Source organism: Dipodomys spectabilis, unplaced genomic scaffold, assembly GCF_019054845.1.
Source record: "Dipodomys spectabilis isolate Male_0828 unplaced genomic scaffold, ASM1905484v1 ptg000360l, whole genome shotgun sequence".
Taxonomy (NCBI): Eukaryota; Metazoa; Chordata; class Mammalia; order Rodentia; family Heteromyidae; genus Dipodomys; species Dipodomys spectabilis.
Genome location: NW_024871037.1, coordinates 3,442,014 through 3,459,009, shown reverse-complemented (window position 1 = coordinate 3,459,009; position 16,996 = coordinate 3,442,014). Strand labels below are relative to the sequence as shown.

General features: G+C 55.1%; 2 protein-coding genes across 2 annotated transcripts in view; both read right to left on the bottom strand.

Moving 5' to 3' along the window:
- Window positions 1-178: 178 nt before the first annotated feature.
- Window positions 179-9,994, bottom strand: Grm2 (glutamate metabotropic receptor 2). Its single transcript, XM_042666085.1, has 5 exons — window positions 9,545-9,994; window positions 6,133-6,970; window positions 2,658-3,733; window positions 540-720; window positions 179-252 (listed from the first exon to the last, which is right to left on the bottom strand). The coding sequence occupies exons 1-5, from the start codon at window positions 9,992-9,994 to the stop codon at window positions 179-181; spliced, it is 2,619 nt and encodes an 872-aa protein (XP_042522019.1).
- A 5,064-nt stretch (window positions 9,995-15,058) lies between these two features.
- Tex264 (testis expressed 264, ER-phagy receptor) overlaps window positions 15,059-16,996 on the bottom strand; it is a 30,514-nt gene continuing 28,576 nt past the window's right edge. Inside the window, 1 exon segment of the mRNA XM_042665937.1 lies at window positions 15,059-15,629. Coding sequence (XP_042521871.1) covers window positions 15,340-15,629 — 290 coding nt within the window. The 3' untranslated portion in view covers window positions 15,059-15,339.

Here is a 16,996-nt window from a genome sequence, read left to right as displayed (position 1 = left end):
GGATTGCAAAGAGATAGGTCAGTATGAAATAGGGAAGTGGGGGCATTATTGCAGAATTCCAGCTGACTGCCTCCTTGGCCGTGGATGATGATGGGTCTACACTGGGTTTAGGGGAGCAGCCGTGTCAGGGCAGGAATAGGGGAGGGGGTGGGGGTGGGGGAGAGAGAGAGAGGGGTGTTCAAAGTGATGACGTGGTGGAATCCACTACCTCTCGGCCGTTGCACACCGTCGGGACAAACTGGGAGCCAGAGCCTAGGGGACGAAAGGCAGAGATTTCTGGGGGTGAGGGGGGGGCGGGGGGGGGGGAGGTTTTCCCATGGAGGGAAGTAGAGATCTGGGGAGAAGACATCTGGCCCTCCCCCTTCCCCTCCTATATCTCCCTCTGTGCCCAGAATCATCTGATGGGTACCCCTTTACTGGACCCCCCCCCTTTCCCGCCATCCCTCCCCCCCTCCCCGCAGAGAAAGCAATCTGAGCAACCTGGGGAGCGGCCACCGTACCTGAAGATGTGGGTGGGGATGGTTGTGTGGGGTGCTGACCTTGGCCGTGGCTGGAGCTGCCCCGGGGGGCAGCGCTGCTGAAGCGGCTGGTGGGGGTCCGGTGGCTCACCACGTTCTTCTGTGGCTGGAAGAGGATGATGTGGAGTTTGGGAGCAAAGAGGCAGCCGAGCACGACGGAGCCACTGAGGCTGACCGACACGCACATGGTTGTGGTCTGCACCTGTGGGGGGTCCGGGGAGGAAGAGCAGGCCCAAGTCAGGGATGGTAATACGCTGACGACGCTAGGATGTTGTTGTGATTGTTGTTTGTGCAGGTCCTGGGACTTGAACTCTGGGCCTGGGCGCTGTCCCTCAGCTCTTCAGCTCCAGGTGAGCGCTCTACCACTTGAGCCACAGCGCCACTTCCGGTTTTCTGAGTAGTTTATTGGAGATAAGAGTCTCATGGAGTTTCCTGCCCAGGCTGGCTTTGAACCGTGATCCTCAGATCTCAGCCTCCTGAGTAGCTGGGATGATAGTCATAAGCCTCCGATGCCTGGCCAGGAAACATCCTTTGAGTCCTGGTATATATGACAAAGTCCAAGCAATTTCTAGAAAGGTTGAACATAGTTCCAAGCATCAGGCCCAGTGAACCATTTTCCTAGGATATCAGCTGTGGGGTGAATACTCACATGTGTAAAGTGTGTGTGCAGTGTAGCCGGGCACTGGTGGCTCACACTTGTCATCCTAGCTACTCAGGTGGCTGAGATCTGAGGATCATAGTCCAATGCCAGCCCGGGCAAGAAAGTCTGTGAGACTCTGATCTCCAATAAACCACCAGAAAACCGGAAGTGGCGCTGTGGCTCAAGTGGTAGAGCGCTCGCCTTGAGCTGAAGAGCTGAGGGACGGCGCCCAGGCCCAGAGTTCAAGCCCCATGAACGACAGAAAAAAGAAAAAAGAAAAACAGAAGCATGTGTGTATGTGTGTGTAGGTATGGAACGCATCTAGATCCAAGCATGTATGTAGAAGTGTGTCCAGATAGGTGTGCAAGTATTTGGGTGGTGAGTGTAGCTTTGGATGTGTGTGTAGACAGAAGTGTGTGTATACTGGTATACGTGTGTGTTTCCAGGTATGCAGGTATAGGTGTTCATGCTCTGTGTCTGTACACGTGTGGTTGCATACTGTGTATGGCTCTGTCTCCAGTGAGCCCTCAGCGGCCTATGATTGACATGGAAATGCAAATCAGATGCAAATGCAGGCTGAGTCGGAGCAGATTCCTTCCTCAACCCGAGCAGGTGGCCCGAGCAGGTGCAGGCAGGGCGGCCAAGCCCAGCCACCCTCAGCGCTTTGCCAACACACCCCTGCGCCAGGGTTTGTGCCGCAACCCTTTTGCTCTTTTAATTATTCAGGCTGTCTCTTCAGACTCTGTTCTGCGCTCTAGACTAAATGGCCTTGGGCATTTTCTTTCTTTTTTATTTTTGTCAGTCGTGAGGTTTGAACTCTAGGCCTGGGCGCTGTCCCTCAGCATTTCAGCTCAAGGCGAGCGCTCTACCACTTGAGCCACAGTGTCACTTCTGGCTTTTTCTCTGTGTGTGGTGCTGGGGAATCGAACCCAGGGCTTCATGCATGCAAGGCAAGCACTCTACCACTGAGCCACCTTCCCAGCCCAGGACTTATTTCTGGTCCCTAACACTTCCTGCCATCTTCCCTCTAACTTGAGGTTTTCATCTCCATGATCATTTCCCCCCAGGCTTTATTCAACCCATTTCACCTTTCCCTGGGTTGGGGGGTGGGGGAAGGTGTCTCCCCAAACTATGGGCCCTGTGAGTGAACATTTCACTTTTTTGTTGTTGGTGGTCATGGGGCATGAACTCTGAGCCTGGGCACTGTCCCTCAGCTCTTCAGCTCAAGGCAAGCGCTCTACCACTTGAACCACAGCACCACTTCCAGTTTTCTGGTGGTTCATTGGAGATCAGAGTCTCACAGACTTTCCTGCCTTGGGCTGGCTTTGAACTGCGATCCTCAGATCGCAGCTTCCTGAGTAGCCAGGATGACATGCATGAGCCCCTGGTGCCTGGCAGCATTTCACTTCTTTAGAGCTTCAAAGGAAACTGAGGCCAGGCTCTGGGATCTCCTCCCCATCTCCCCCTCCCTCCTTTCCCCCCCGCAGCAGGCGGCTTACCCGATAGTCACTGGAGGTGACGTAGAAGATGGGCAGGAACGCCAGCCAGATGATGCAGGTGGTGTACATGGTAAAGCCGATGAATTTGGCCTCGTTGAAGTTCTCGGGACACTTGCGCGTCTTGAAGGCGTAGAGCGTGCAGAGGGCAATGAGCAGCACGTTGTAGGCCAGGGAGCCCAGCATGCTGGCATCACGGTGGTTACACCGCAGCGTGACCACCTCTCTCCGTTCGGGCGCCGTCTCCTTCCCCGTACCTGGAGCCTCCACCACCAGCCAGGCGGTCACGATGAGCAGCTGGCCCGAGATCAAGCCAAGGCAGATGGCTACCTGAGACGCTGGGCTGATGAACCTGGGTCTCTGGGTCCCCTCCCGGGCCCCCCCGAAAATACGAGCAATCCGATTGGTCTTCGTGAGCAGGGCTGAGTAGCAGACGGAGAAGGCCGTGCCTAAACCAAGGCGGCGTAAGGTGCACACTGCGGTAGACGGTTTGGCAATGAAGATGAAGGTCATACAATAGCACAGGAAGACGCCTCCTAACAGGATGTAACACAGCTCCCGGCCAGATGCTTTTACCACAGGGGTGGCATTGTGTCTTACGAAGACACCCAACACGAACAGGGTGGCCAGGGCACCCAGACAGGCAATGGTGACAGGTCCCACGGCCCAGGCATCCCCCCAGCGGATATATTCCTGGGGCAGCTCAAAACAGCCAGTCAGGGTGGCATTGGGCCAATAGCCCAGTCCGCAGTCGGCACAGGTGAACTCGTCCACGCGGTATTCATAGGGTTGGCAAGGGATGCAAAGCCAGCAGCACACCTCACCCGGCTGCACGCTCTTCACCTCATTGGGGAGACAGGGCTCACTGCAGCGAGAGGCAGGCAGAGGCCCGGATGAAGCGGAGGCCCACGGGATGAGGCTGGTGTCCAGAGTCAGGCCTTCCGCCCAATAGCCCACCTTTTGGTAACGGTAGCGCCCGCTGCCGGCCCGCAGATAGGTGAAGATGTTATAGCGGCCAATGCCGTCCCCAAAGCGGTCAAAGCGGACTTCGCTGTGCGTGTCAGCCGGGCGGAAGGGGGCTGATGGGAGAGGGAAGGAAGAAAGGGGTTGGATGGGTGGGATTGGCATGAGGGAACTTTAATTCTGCCTCTTCCATGAGACCCCGCAGCCCAGCCCCTGTCCAGAGCTGACGCTATTATTAGCAATTGACTCAAGCACATTTTGACTTGAGCCACAGCGCCACTTCTGCCTTTCTCTGTGTATGTAGTACTGAGGAATCGAACCCGGGGCTTCATGCATGCTAGGCAAGCACTCTACTACTAAGCCACCTTCCCAGATAGCTAATTGGAGACATGAGTCTTGCAGACTTTCCTGCCTGGCTGGCTTTGAACCACTATCCTCAGAGCTCAGTCTCCTGAGTAGCTAGGATTCCAGGTGTGAGCCACCAGCACCCAGCAACTCCAGCTGTTTTTATTTGAAAGAGATCACCACTAATTATTGAATCCAAATCCAACATCAAACCTGAGTTTTTTTGTTTTTTGTTTTGGCCAGTCCTGGGGCTTGAACTCAGGACCTGGGCACTGTCCCTGAGCTTCTTTGGCTCAAGGCTAGCGCTCTACCACTTCAGCCACAGCTCCATTTCCAACTTTTTCTGTGTATGTGGTACTGAGGAATTGAACCCAGGGCTTCATGCATACTGGGCAAGCACTCTACCACTGAGCCACCTTCCCAGCTTAAGCCTACGTTTTTCTATGTCTGTATCAATCTCAAACTCAGGAGGCTGACTATGGATTTGCTGACATCTGCTTAGATGCCAGGTGTCCACCTTAATCCTGACATTAATTCTAGTATAACGTCAAGTGTAGATCTTAGTGGAATTACATCCATCACAGGTGCCACAGTTACAGAGCCAACTGACCCTAAATTAAATAGCCTTAAAAAAAATCCTATAGGGCTGGGAAGGTGGCTCAGTGGTAGAGTGCTTGCCTTGCATGCTCGAGGCCCTGGGTTCGATTCCTCAGCACCACATAAGCAGAAAGAAAAAAGCCGGAAGTGGCGCTGTGGCTCAAGTGGTAGAGCGCTAGCCTTGAGCTGAAGAGCTGAGGGACAGCACCCAGACCCAGAGTTCAGGCCCCACGACCGGACCAAAAAAAAAAATCCTATAATCTCAGCTACTCAGGAAGATTACAGTAAGAGACCCCATCTCACTCGATAAGCCAAGTGTGGTAGAGCACAAATGATGACCTGTGATTCCAGTCATGGGGGGGGGATTGTGGTCTAAGGTTAACCCCTCTGGGGCAAAAAAAAAAAATACGCAAGACCCTACTTGAAAAGTCATGAAAACCAGGGTCTGGGAAGGTGGCTCAGTGGTAGAGTGCTTGCCTTGCATGCATGAGGCCCTGGGTTCGATTCCTCAGCACCACATAAGCAGAAAAAAAGCCAGAAGTGGTGCTGTGGTTCAAGTGGTAGAGTGCTAGCCTTGAGCTGAAGAGTTCAGGGACAGCGCCCAGGCCCAGAGTTCAAGTCCCACAACCGACAAAAAATAAATAAATAAATAATGAAATCAAACGGGGCCGGTGCATGATTTAGATGGTAGAGCACCTGTCTACAGCATGAGGCCCCGAGTTCAAATCCAATACTGCACTACATACATACTCATTGTATACATATCTGTATATCTATGTATTTATAGATGTCTCTATACAGAAATATCTGTATATGTATACACGAATATATATACATACATAAAAATGTCTGAATATGTATATATAGCTATATCTAGACAGATCTATATGTCAATATAGAGATCTATCTATCTTTATACATTTCAATCTCTCTATGGATATGTGGAGCTATATCTATATATCGAGAGATAGAGCTAGAGATAGATATAAATGAGTGATGAGACCTGCAATGGTTGTAGCCATACCTAATAAGCACAGACTTATTTTCTTGTTACTAATGATACAGTATAATAACAATATATAATATATAACATATATAAGAACCATAGAATGTTTGCATTTGCATAATACACTGCTTTTTGCATTATATTAGGTATAAGTAATCTACAATTGGTTTGAAGTAAACAGGGAGACAGGTGCAGGTTGCTGGCAAACACTACCTCATCTTTGATGTAAGGGGTAAACAGCTCCACCTTTGTTTTTTTGTGGGTTTTTCTGTTTTGTTTTGCCAGTTCTGGGGCTTGAACTCAAGGCCTGGGCGCTGTCCCTGAGCTGCTTTTGCTCAACGCTAGCGCTCTATCCCTTGAGCCACAGTGCCCCTTCTGGCTTTTTCCATGTACGTGGTACTGAGGAATCGAACCCGGGGCTTCATGCATGCTGGGCGAGCGCTCTACCCCCTAAGCCACCTTCCCAGCCCATCTGTCCATGTAAGGTATCCTATTTTCTTAGTCACATAATGGCACCTAAGGACCTGTGAAGGCCAGCGGGCTGATGGCCCCCTCCAGCGCCATTACCGTCAAACTTGACATTGAGCACGAAGTCCTTATAGAGTCGACGCCCGTTGACGGGCCTCATGGCCTGGCAGAGGCCGGTGGTGTTGGGACACAGAGCCCGGTGCATGTTGTGTAATGCATGCGCCATGGCGTACACGGCGTTGACCACGAACATGATCTTGGACTCTTGTTCGAAGGGCACGGCCCTCAGCGAGTGGGTGGCACAATCTCGCTGGCGGAAACTACAGTGGAATCTCTGTTCCCAGAATTCCCGGAACCAGGGGTTCCGAGTGTTGTTCCAGGGATCTAGGCTCTGGAAATAGGAGGCAAAGTCATCGATGGGGTAGGAGGCCAGCTCTATGGTGATCGCTCCTTCAGCGGCCTTCTCACTGCCGGCCACCACACTTTCCAGGGCCCCCCAGCCATCGCTGGCCACCCAGATGAAGCTGGCGTTGAGACGCTGGGTGGCAGCCAGGAGTTCACGGGCATCCTCCGATCGGGTGAACAGGACGGCCACCCGGGCGCTGGGTTTGTGCAACAGAGCCCGGACGACACCCTCAAAGGCGGCTCTGTTCATGGCCCGGCCGACTTTCTCCGACGTGGCCACGCAGATGTTCCGGGCCCGGGCCTCCAATTCGAAGGCCTCGATGCCCGTCTCCCCGTAGTCTCCCTCGGATGCCACCGTGGATACGTAAGTCCAGTTGAAGAAGCGGAGAATCTCAGCCATGGCCTTGGCTTGGAAGAAGTCTGGGGGCACCGTGCGGGCGAAGTAGTCATAGCGGGACTTGTCGCTCAGCTTGGCGCTGGTGGAGGCGTAGCTGATCTGTGGGATCTGAAACAGCCGAAGGAGGTTGGCCACCTAGAATAGAGGGAGAGAGAGTGAGGATCAGAGTCCAGAGGCCGAAGAAGCCGCCCACATTATGGTCCCTCTCCCCGATCCCCCCTAGGACAGCTCTAAGGGTTCTCTCTTTCAAGAGTCTTTGGGAACTGGGAGCCCAGTGGCTCGGCATCTGTCATCCAAGCTAGTCAGGAGGCTGAGAGCCTGAGGATCGTGGTTCAAAGCCAGCCTGGGAAAGAATGTCTATGAGACTCTTATCTCCAATGTACTACCCCCCCCACACACCAAAACCTGGAAATGGAGCTGTGGATCAAAGTGATAGAGCGTTTCCTTGAGCAAAAGAAGATTAGGGATTGAGTCCAGGTCCTGAGTTCAAACACACACACACACACACACACACACCACAGAGGCCTGAGTCTTATACTGCCTCTGTCCACCAGTAGAAGGGAATTTCTGTTTCTAAGGTGGAGAGGAGAAAAGGGGGGTGGGGGGGGAACAGGAAGGAAGAGAAATCATTAATAGATGGGCATAGTCTAAGAAGAAAGGGTTGAGCCTCTCATGGATCCAGACAAGGAAAACTAAAACAAAAACGCAAATAAAACCAGCCTGCTGTTGAGGGAGGGGTTCTAACACAGGAAGGAAGGCATTGGTTTCCTGGATAGAACTGTGAATGGAGGGGTACTGGCAAGCACCCCAGGGGTACCTGAGACAGGAATAGAAGGCTGAACACGCATCCCTGTGCCAGCCAGGCCACCGACGTAAATGCTGCCACGGCCATGCTTGCCCATGCTGCTACCCGGCCATCTCTACTAGTTTGTACCAGAAGGTACAAAATGCCAAAACATTTTTTTTTTTAATTTTGTCAGTCCTAGGGCTTGAACTCTAGACCTGGGCGCTGTCCCTGAGCTTCTTTGGCTCAAGGCTAGCACGCTACCATTTGAGCCACAGTGCCACTCCTGGCTTTTTCTGTGTCTGTGGTACTGAGGAATCGAACCCAGGGCTTCATGCATGCTAGGCAAGCACTCTAACCACTTAGCCACCTTCCCAGCCTCTGAGGGATTCTTACTTCTGCTTCATTTCTCCTCAATTAGTGCCGCCAAGAAAGGGGTCCTGGCTTTCCCACGGCAATATCTTCTTCCAGTTTCCTAAAAGAAGCCGAGGCCCTAGCCACAGCCCCTTTGATGGTTCCCCGATCTCAGTTCTGGCCTCATCTTCCGATAGCCTAGACTAGGTATGGGCAGTGAAGATGCGGCCACCCCCTCTCCAATCCTGGGTGAGACAATCTGACAGGTTGAACTGAGAACTCTGACTTTATTTTTTTGTGTGTGTGTGTGTGTGTGTGTGTGTGTGTGTGTGTGTGTGTGTGTGTGTGCTCAAGGTTAGCACTCTACTATTCGGAGCCACAGCCGTTTTTGGCTTTGGCTTTGGTTTTGTTTGTTTTGTTTTGTTTTTGTTTTTGGTCAGTCAAAGAGCTTGAACTCTAGGCCTGGGCGCTGTCCCTGAGCTCTTCAGTTCAAGGTGAGCGCTCTACCACTTGAGCCACGGTGACACTTCCAGTTTTCTTTTTCTTTTCTTTTCTTTTTTTTTTTTTTTGTCGGTCATGGGGCCTGAACTCTGGGCCTGGGCGCTGTCCCTCAGCTCTTCAGCTCAAGGTGAGTGCTCTACCACTTGAGCTACAGCGCCACTTCCGGTTTTCTGGTGGTTTTTATTGGAGATAGGAGTCTCACGGTCTCTCCTGCCCGGGCTGGCTTTGAACCGCGATCCTCAGATCTCAGCCTCCTGAGTAGCTAGGATTATAGGCGTGAGCCACCAGCGCCCGGCTCACTTCCAGTTTTCTGGTGGTTCACTGGAGATAAGAGTCTCACAGACGTTCCTTGCCCGGGCTGGCTTCGAACCGTTATCTTCAGATCTCAGCTTCCTGAGTAGCTGACAGGTGTGAGCCAATGGCACCTGGCTTTTTTTTTTTTGGTAGCTTTTTGGAGTTTCATGGACTTTCTTGCCTGAGCTGGTTTTGAACAGCGATCCTCAGATCTCAGCCTTCTGAGTTGTTAGGGTTACCGGTGTGAGCCACCGGTGCCCAGTTCCCATTTATTTTATTTTATTTTTATCTTACATAATCTCTAAAATTGTAGGACAATCTTGACCCCAAATAGGACTTTTTTTTTTCTTTTTGCTGCCAGTCGTGGGGCCTGAACTCTGAGCCTGGGCGCTGTCCCTCAGCTCTTCAGCTCAAGGCTAGCGCTCTACCACTTGAGCCACAGCGCCACTTCCGGCTTCTTCTGCTTCTGTGGTGCTGAGGAATCGAACCCAGGGCCTCATGCATGCGAGGCAAGCGCTCTACCACTGAGCCACCTTCCCAGCCCCATATCTCAGATTCCTGAGTAACCTAGAATGCCAGGCGTGAGCCACTGGTGCCTGGCTTACTAGGGAACCTGCTTTTCCTTCTATTCTAAAACTCCTATAAAGCTGCTGATCCCCTCTCTTCTGGTGCACAGCCTGGAAGGAACCCCCAGCTCAGCAAGAATTCTGGGTCACCTCAAACTCCCCCCCCCCCCCCCCCCGCTTACCCTCGTGTGGGTCGCCACTTCCACATACCTGGATGGAGACGTCACTGTAGGAGCCACCGATGACCCCGGTGATGGCGGTGGGGGCGTCCCCGTGGGTGGCGTAGGAGCCGTCGGGGCAGATGTGGCGGGAGCCATCTGCCCCACGGCTGAGGGAGGCACGCACGAAGTCCAGTGCCTGCTCCAGGGCGTGCGTGTCCTTGGAGCAGCTGTCCAGGATGTGGGCGCCCAGGCGCACCCCAGGTAGCAGGTGGGGGTCACGGTTGATGCGATCCAGGGCGAAAAGCATGGCTTCCAGACGCTGGATGCCCCGATGCTCATTGACCGGACCGCATTCCTCAGCCGGTCCACCTTTCTGGTGCACTGGAAACAGCCCACCCAGCACCAGGTCCCCTTCCAGGGTCAGCACTTTCTTGCTTGGGCCTTCAGCCATAGCACCCCAGAGCAGCAACAGGGCCAGGAACCCAAGCAGCGATCCCATGACCTCCCTCCCCGCAAAGGAGACCTGGGTCTTCAGGGGATGGATAGGCAGGCAGAAAGAAGCAGCAAAGGCAGAGAGAAGAGGGAACAAGAGCTGGGCAAAGGACAGACAAGAAGAGAGATGAGAAAGGACTCAGCTCCTGCAGAAAGAGAGACAGACAGACAGACAGACAGACAGAAATGGAACCTGAGACCCGAGTGGCTTTTCTTTCCAGCTTCCTGTTGTGATCTGCCCCTCCCTACAGGTAGTCAGGAACTTGGCAGACGATGGTGTGTCACTAGACAGGCTCAGAACTTCCTAGATCATCCCCTTTTGAACCTGCCTCTCAACCCTGCTCTAATCTGAGCTTGTGGTGCGTCCAAACTCAGCAGAGGGGTGAAGAAAAGTAGGAAGTAGAGGCCTAAGACAGACAGATTAGAGGCCAGGGAATCCCAGTGGATGCCAAAGGAAACCCAAGTCTGCCCAGGATTCTTCCACAAGCCTCCAATGAGCCTGAGGTCCGATGTCAAGAGTTACAAACTTAAGGATCTAGGGAAGTGGAAGAGGTAGGCACTGATGCTTGGGAGACCTGCCAGGGAAAAAGAAGGAGGAGTCTCCCAGGGACTGTTTCTAACTCTAGGAAGATTGGAGCCCAGGTGGACACTCAACAGTGCCAGCCTCTGCTCCGTAAAAGAACCAGAGTTGCCCGACTGCAAAAGGAATGGAGATTCTAAGATCTGGAAAGAGGTGGACTCCAGAAAAGGGTCTTAAGGGCTGGGAAGGTGGCTCAGTGGTTAGCATGCTCACCTAGCATGCATGAAGCCCTGGGTTCGATTCCTCAGTACCACCTACACAGAAAAAAAGCCGGAAGTGGCCCTGTGGCTCAAGTGATAGAGTGCTAGCCTTGAGCCAAAGAATCTCAGGGACAGCGCCCAGGCCCTGAGTTCAAACCCCAGGACTGGCAAAAAAAAAAAAAAGGGGGGGGGATGGCTAAGTAACCACAGGTTCTAACACAACAGGGACAATAGGAAGGTGTGTGTGTACCCCGGGTGGGTGGGTGAGCAGGTGGGAATACTTGGTTGGGTTAGAATCGGCCAACAGTGCTGAGGTGAATTCTGGAACCTCTACCTCTAAGTAGGATGATGTTTGCGACTTTGCAGAGAAAAGTCAGCATTTTCAAGCCTCTTCAACCTCAGCCTCCAGACCGTCCCTCCTTAACCCTTAGAGACCTCCTTCCTTCCTCTTCCACTTTGCCACTCTGTCACCTGTACCCATTGTCCCCTTACGAGACCCTCCTCTCCCTCCCTCTTCCACTTTGCATTCTAGTCTCTACAACCCCAGGTGCCACTGCAAATACCCACCCCACACAGGCTTTTGGGTTCATGCAGGCTTAGGAAGGCTGGGAGAGGGTTAGACGCGTGTCCTCAGAGCAGAAGAGGAAATTGAGGCTGAAGAGGACAGCAACTAGTTGAAGGACTCACCGCTCCCTTCCTCTCCCAGGTCTTGGCCACTGAAGACAGGAGATCCTCACTGGTGACAAGACTAGGGGACTGAGATTCTGTGTGTGTGTTGGAGGTGGGGGGGGGAGGGAACCCCGAAAGAAATATCTCGGCTTAACCGGGCAAACAGGAGAGAGGCAAGGGACTCAGGTGAGGGTTTCAGCCAGGGAAGGCCTAGATGGAACCAGAGACCCAGGGGGAAGGAGGCTGGGCAGCCCAAGGTGGGGTTTGATGGCTTAAGGGATTTTAAACTAACTAAATAAATAAAGATCTGGGCAGGGGGACCAGCCAGCTGGAGAGGCTGAGACAAAGACAGACGCACAGACAGAAGGACCCGAGGATGTTGGAGGAGCAGGAGGACCTGGGGAGAGGGGGGGGGGAAGAGGAGGGGTGGGGGGAGCAAGACAGGATGAGCATCTCTCCCCCCTGGAGACTATTCTTCTGGATGTTCCCGGGCTCAGGTACTCCCGGCCTCCCCCCCCCCCCCACTGCAGGATGTGGAGGGGGACGCGGGGTAAGGAGGTCAGAAAAGGTAGGCAAACGGCCAGGGCAATGGTGGGAGAGAAGCATCACCGGCTCACCCTACCTGGCGCGCCCAGCTCGCTGGCTCTTCTGGTGCGGGGAGGCGGTGCACGGGGCTCCGGTTCCCTGGCTGCCCGGCTCTCGGTGCACGCAGGGTTCTGTGCTCTCCGTGCAGCCCGCCCAGCTGCTTTCAATCGCAGCCTGCCCCGCCCACCACCACCACCACCACCACCACCACCAACCCCCCTCCCTTCCCCGGGGCCCGCCCCCAGCCCCACCTCCAGGGCTCTCCTTACTCTAGGTCTCCCCCAAAACATCCATCCTCCACCTCCCTCCCTGGGATCCCAGCCCCTCTCACCTCATCCCCAGCTCTTGAACCTAACCCTGGGGGCCTCCACACCCCTCCCTCCCCTCCCCGGGAGCTGTCCGCCGGCCGCGTGGTGCTGAATCCAGCCGGCCACTACAGCAGGTGTCCTGCAGCCTGCCCACCCTCCAGGCAGGCAGGCAGGCAGGAGCAGGGTGTGGGGGGGGGAGGGTGGGGGAGTAGGGGGAGTGGTGCACTATAGGATGAGCAAAAAGGGCCACTGAGTCTACAGAGGTGAGCAGGGGCGGGGGGTGGTCCTCATCTCCTGGGGTGGAAAAGAGGAGGTGGCCACCTTGGGGATGGGGGTGGGATTGGGGAGGGGCGGGGAAGGGGTGCACACGGTAGGGGTGGGGTGGGGAGGGGCGTAGGTAACCATCTCGACCTGTTGACATAAGTCTGTCCGTCACGTCTGTTCTACCCATCCAGTGACTGAAGCTGCTCCGTCCACATCCCAGGCCCACTCGTGTGTGTGTGTGTGTGTGTGTGTGTGTGTGAGGTATTAAGTCCTGAGTCACTATCTATGTGGAAAAGATTGGGGGGGGGTGAGGAGGGATCAGAGGAAGGGGGCTTCCTCTTCCTTCCTAGAGATGACCTTTATGGCGGCTACCTTGCTCCCCATGGCTCCCTGGCTCCCTGTATGTACAGGCAGAGATGGCAGAGATACCAACCTGTGGTGGTGGTGGTGGTGGTAGTGGTGGTAGCATTTGGGAGCTAGGGATTGGGGATACCATGATGGTGGGAGAGGGGAAGAGAAATAAAAGGGGGAGGGGGGGAGGAAAGGCTCCTGGAACTGGCTGTGTAGGAGGAAGCCAGAGCCAGAGCCCAGACAGAGAGGACCCCTCCGAGAGAGGATGCTCTGGACTCTTTCCTCCCATAGCACCATGGGGAGGGATGCCCCTGGGTAAGGGGGGGTGCCACATCCTAGCAAGTGCCAGGCTGTGCCTGTCCTATCTGGAGCGGAGCCCTATGCCCAGATCCTGCTGTCCTTTCTGCCACAGGTGGCAGTGGGAGCAAGGTCAGCTTACATCCTACTGATGATATATATACACAGCCCTGATCCCTGGGGCTCAGCTTCCCCCTAGCCCCCATCCTGTGTGTGTGTGTGTGTGTACAATGGGTGGGAGGAAATCACAAGGACAAGCCTGGCTGGACACTGAAACTCAACGTCCTACTGCTGTGGAAAGAACAGAGCTTTGGACCCAAACAGACACATCAAACCCAAACAAACAGAGCTGATCCCTAATGGGAGGCAAGGTGGCATCAGGATGAGGGTTCCGAGCTGCCAGACAAGAGGCTGGAGAGACAGACACACACTGTCTTCCAGCTCTGCCGGCTGCTCTCACACCCTGGCTGGCTCAGAGTGACTGCTCCCTGGGGTAGGTGAGCGATGAGCCGGGCTCCTAGGGCAGAGGGGTTGGGCAGCAGGAGGATGCTAAGGTAAGAGAGGCTGGAACGGGGATGCCAGCCACACTTTCAACCCACTCACCAAGGCCTAGGGCTTGCTACATGCACCGTAGCAGCACAAGAAACCCGTCACGTGGCCTGCAGTGAGCCACTTGCTCCTCAGCAGCTGTATGGATGCCCGACTGTCAGACACACTGACAGTCTTCCCTGCAGGCCTGTATGCAAGAACACAGTCACACAGGCAGAGGTAGCCCTAATACGTAATGGTACACAACACCGGATGTCCATGCCCTCACAGAGCCACGCATACAAGACGTGGCTCAGGAAGACGTGGCCACACACCCACAGTAGCACATACCTTTGGGTATGGCCAGACAGGCCTTCCCATACATGTGATCACAGCTGCAGAGATCCACGCCTGTTTTTTTTTTTTTTTTCTGATTGGTTGTGGGGCTTGAACTCTGGGCCTGGGCGCTGTCCCTCAGCTCTTCAGCTCAAGGCCAGCGCTCTACCCCTAGAGCCACAGCACCACTTCCAGCTTTTTCTGCTTACGTGGTGCTGGGGAATTGAACCCAGGGCCTCATGCATGCAAGGCAAGCGCTCTACCACGGAGCCGCCTTCCCAGCCCGTGATCCATGGCTTTCTACACCGGCACACAGTAAAACCGAGTGTAGCATGGACACACCACCACACGCAGCTACACAGGCACCCTATCACGGGTGGGTAACTGTATATGAAGATGCTTCTGACTCTGTACCAAGCCAGCCTCACACATCCCCACAAGGCCACGAGATACCATTAAGTCACACACACCACACCGTGCAGGAAGCCACACCGTCCTTCACATAGAGCCACAATCACGTCCTGATGCTCGACCATCGGCTCCATCCTTGGTGCTGCGCATGCGCACCCCCAGGCCCAGCAGGTGTATCTTTTCCTGCTGGGGAGGTCCCAGCGTGAGCTAGGCACACTGGAGGCCTAGACACAAAGGCACCCCTTGGAAGTAGACAATGGCAGGCTGCCGAGTGTCCCCTCCTGAGTCCTGGTGAGCGCTCCTTGCTGTGTTCTCCAGTAGCTTGGGGTGTCCTGAGGCGGTGTGTGGGGGGGCTGTCCAGTGGGGGTCACAGCACAGGGCACGAACAGTCTTCCATATTCTCCCGCACTTGTGCTGGGGATGGGCATTGTGTGTGTGTGTGGGGGGGGGGAGTCCTGCCCATTTGCAGCTGATATGCACAGGGCTCCCCCCGCACCCCACCCAAGGGAGAAAGAAACAAAGGCACAGTTGGAACTCCAAGGTGAAACAAGGAAATCATTTGCTTTATTCTGGGTTGTGGAAGCTCCGATATGAGTCTGAAAAAAACAAAAAGACACTATGGGTGGCAGCCTGCAGCCGGGCTGGCTGAGGATTAACAGTCTCCTTTGGCCATGGGAGCCAAAAGGGCAGTGAAGAGCTTTGACCAGAGGCCTGGGGTGGGCAAAGTCAGGTCCCCTGGGGTGCCCTCCGCCAGGATCAGGAGTGGGGAAGGGAGAAGAGGGCTCAAGCACCTGCACCGTGGGAAGGTGTGGGCCAGGCTTTATTATTCCTCACCCTTCTCAGAGGTGCTGGGCTGGCGAGTGGCCCCCAGAGGCTTGGCCTCGGGGCTCGGCCGTGGTTCCCCGAAGAAGGGCCCCTCACCCTCCAGGTCCAGCTCTTCGAAGGATGAGCCGCTGGCCCCTGATTCGCTGTAACTGTGTTCACTCCGGTTATCGCCGTCCTCCCAGCCTCGGCTGCTGCTCACCCCGGGAGACAGGGTTGTGGCGGAGGTCTCCCGGCTGCCAGGGCTGGCCTCCAGGCTTAGAGAACTTGAATCACTCATCATGTCGGCTTCTGTGGCCAGGACAAGGGAGCAGGGGTTAGCATGACCACCACCATGACCTCCCCCCCCCTCCCAACACACACACCTCCTCCCCTGGTTGGGGGCAGGGGGGTGGGGCCAGGGGTTCATAAATAATACAGCCGTCCTGGGGCTCAGGAGACCCGTGCTGTCCGCTCTCTGCCCTCTGTCCTGACCGGGCTAAGAGAGGGGGCGGGGGGGGGGGGGGAGAGTGGGAGAGGGCGCAGCTGGCTATGCACTCCTCTCCCTCCCCGGAATTAGCCGCAGCTCCCTGCGCTCCCACAAAGCTGCCCCCCCCACCCCCACATCCATTAAGGGCCACCAAGCCTTAGGGTGAAGAGCTAGGGGTAGAACAAAGAAATACAAGTGGACCTCAGCGTCCCCCCCCCCCCCCACACACACACACAATCTTTCACTTCAGGCTCGGAGAAAGGTTGGTCCAAATGACAGAACATTGCCCATGAGGCATGAGGCATGAAGAATGGACCAGGAGGCCCACTCTCAAGCGTCACCCCCCCCCCCACCCCCTGCTCTTCCTCCTCCCCGCCCCCTCCAACAGAAAGGCCTCCCTAGGGAACAGCTGTATCCAGGAAGCCAGCTGACCCCAGCCCCTGGCCACTTTTTGGTGGTGGTGGTGGTGGTGGTCGTGGGGCTTGAACTCTGGGCCTGGGCGCTGTCCCTCAGCATTTCAGCTCAAGGCGAGTGCTCTACCACTTGAGGCGCAGCACTACTTCTGGTTTTCTGGTGGTTTACTGGAGATGAAGAGTTTCCCAGCTTTTCCTGCCCGGGCTGGCTTTGAGCTGCGATCCTCAAATCTCAGCCTCCTGAGTAGCTAGGATGACAGGCGCCAGCTGCTGGCGCCCAGCGACCACTGGTGTTTTCTATGCTGCACACCATGAGGACATCATCTCCTGAAGCCAAAACAGTATTGGGCTGGCTGATAGCCCAGGATGTGCCTAACCTGCCATGCCCAGGCCCAGGCCACCCTCCAAGCAACCTGCATCTATGTCCAGTTCCATCTCAGATCAGAGGCAGTGAGCACAGGTGGGAGGTGGAGTGGAGAAGGCAAAGGTCTCTGGCCCTGACATGTCACCTTTCTAGTTTAAGGTGAAGGGAAACAGCTGTTGAACATCATGGCAGGTGAGGGGTGGGCTTTCCCCAGCTCTGTCTCCATGGTGATAGAACTCTGAGCCAGGGGCAGCTGGGAGCTGCTTGGCCTTTGGACGAGCCTGGAGCTGTCCCTGAGCCTCAGCTGGTGCCTGGGGTGATGAGTGTAGAAGGATTTGGGGTCTTCTCCCTCAATCTACTATGCCCCCCAGAAGATGCCCACTGACAGCCAGGTGCCGGTGGCTCACGCCTG

What these genes read in the sequence shown, in the direction of transcription:
- Grm2 (XM_042666085.1), bottom strand. Translation starts at nt 9,994, where the DNA reads ATGGGATCGCTGCTTGGGTTCCTGGCCCTGTTGCTGCTCTGGGGTGCT. An exon ending in GCTCAATGTCAAGTTTGACG is followed by an intron (nt 3,734 to 6,132) that starts GTAATGGCGCTG and finishes CTCTCCCATCAG; the next exon opens with CCCCCTTCCGCCCGGCTGAC. An exon ending in CAGCTCCAGCCACGGCCAAG is followed by an intron (nt 253 to 539) that starts GTCAGCACCCCA and finishes TTCGTCCCCTAG; the next exon opens with GCTCTGGCTCCCAGTTTGTC.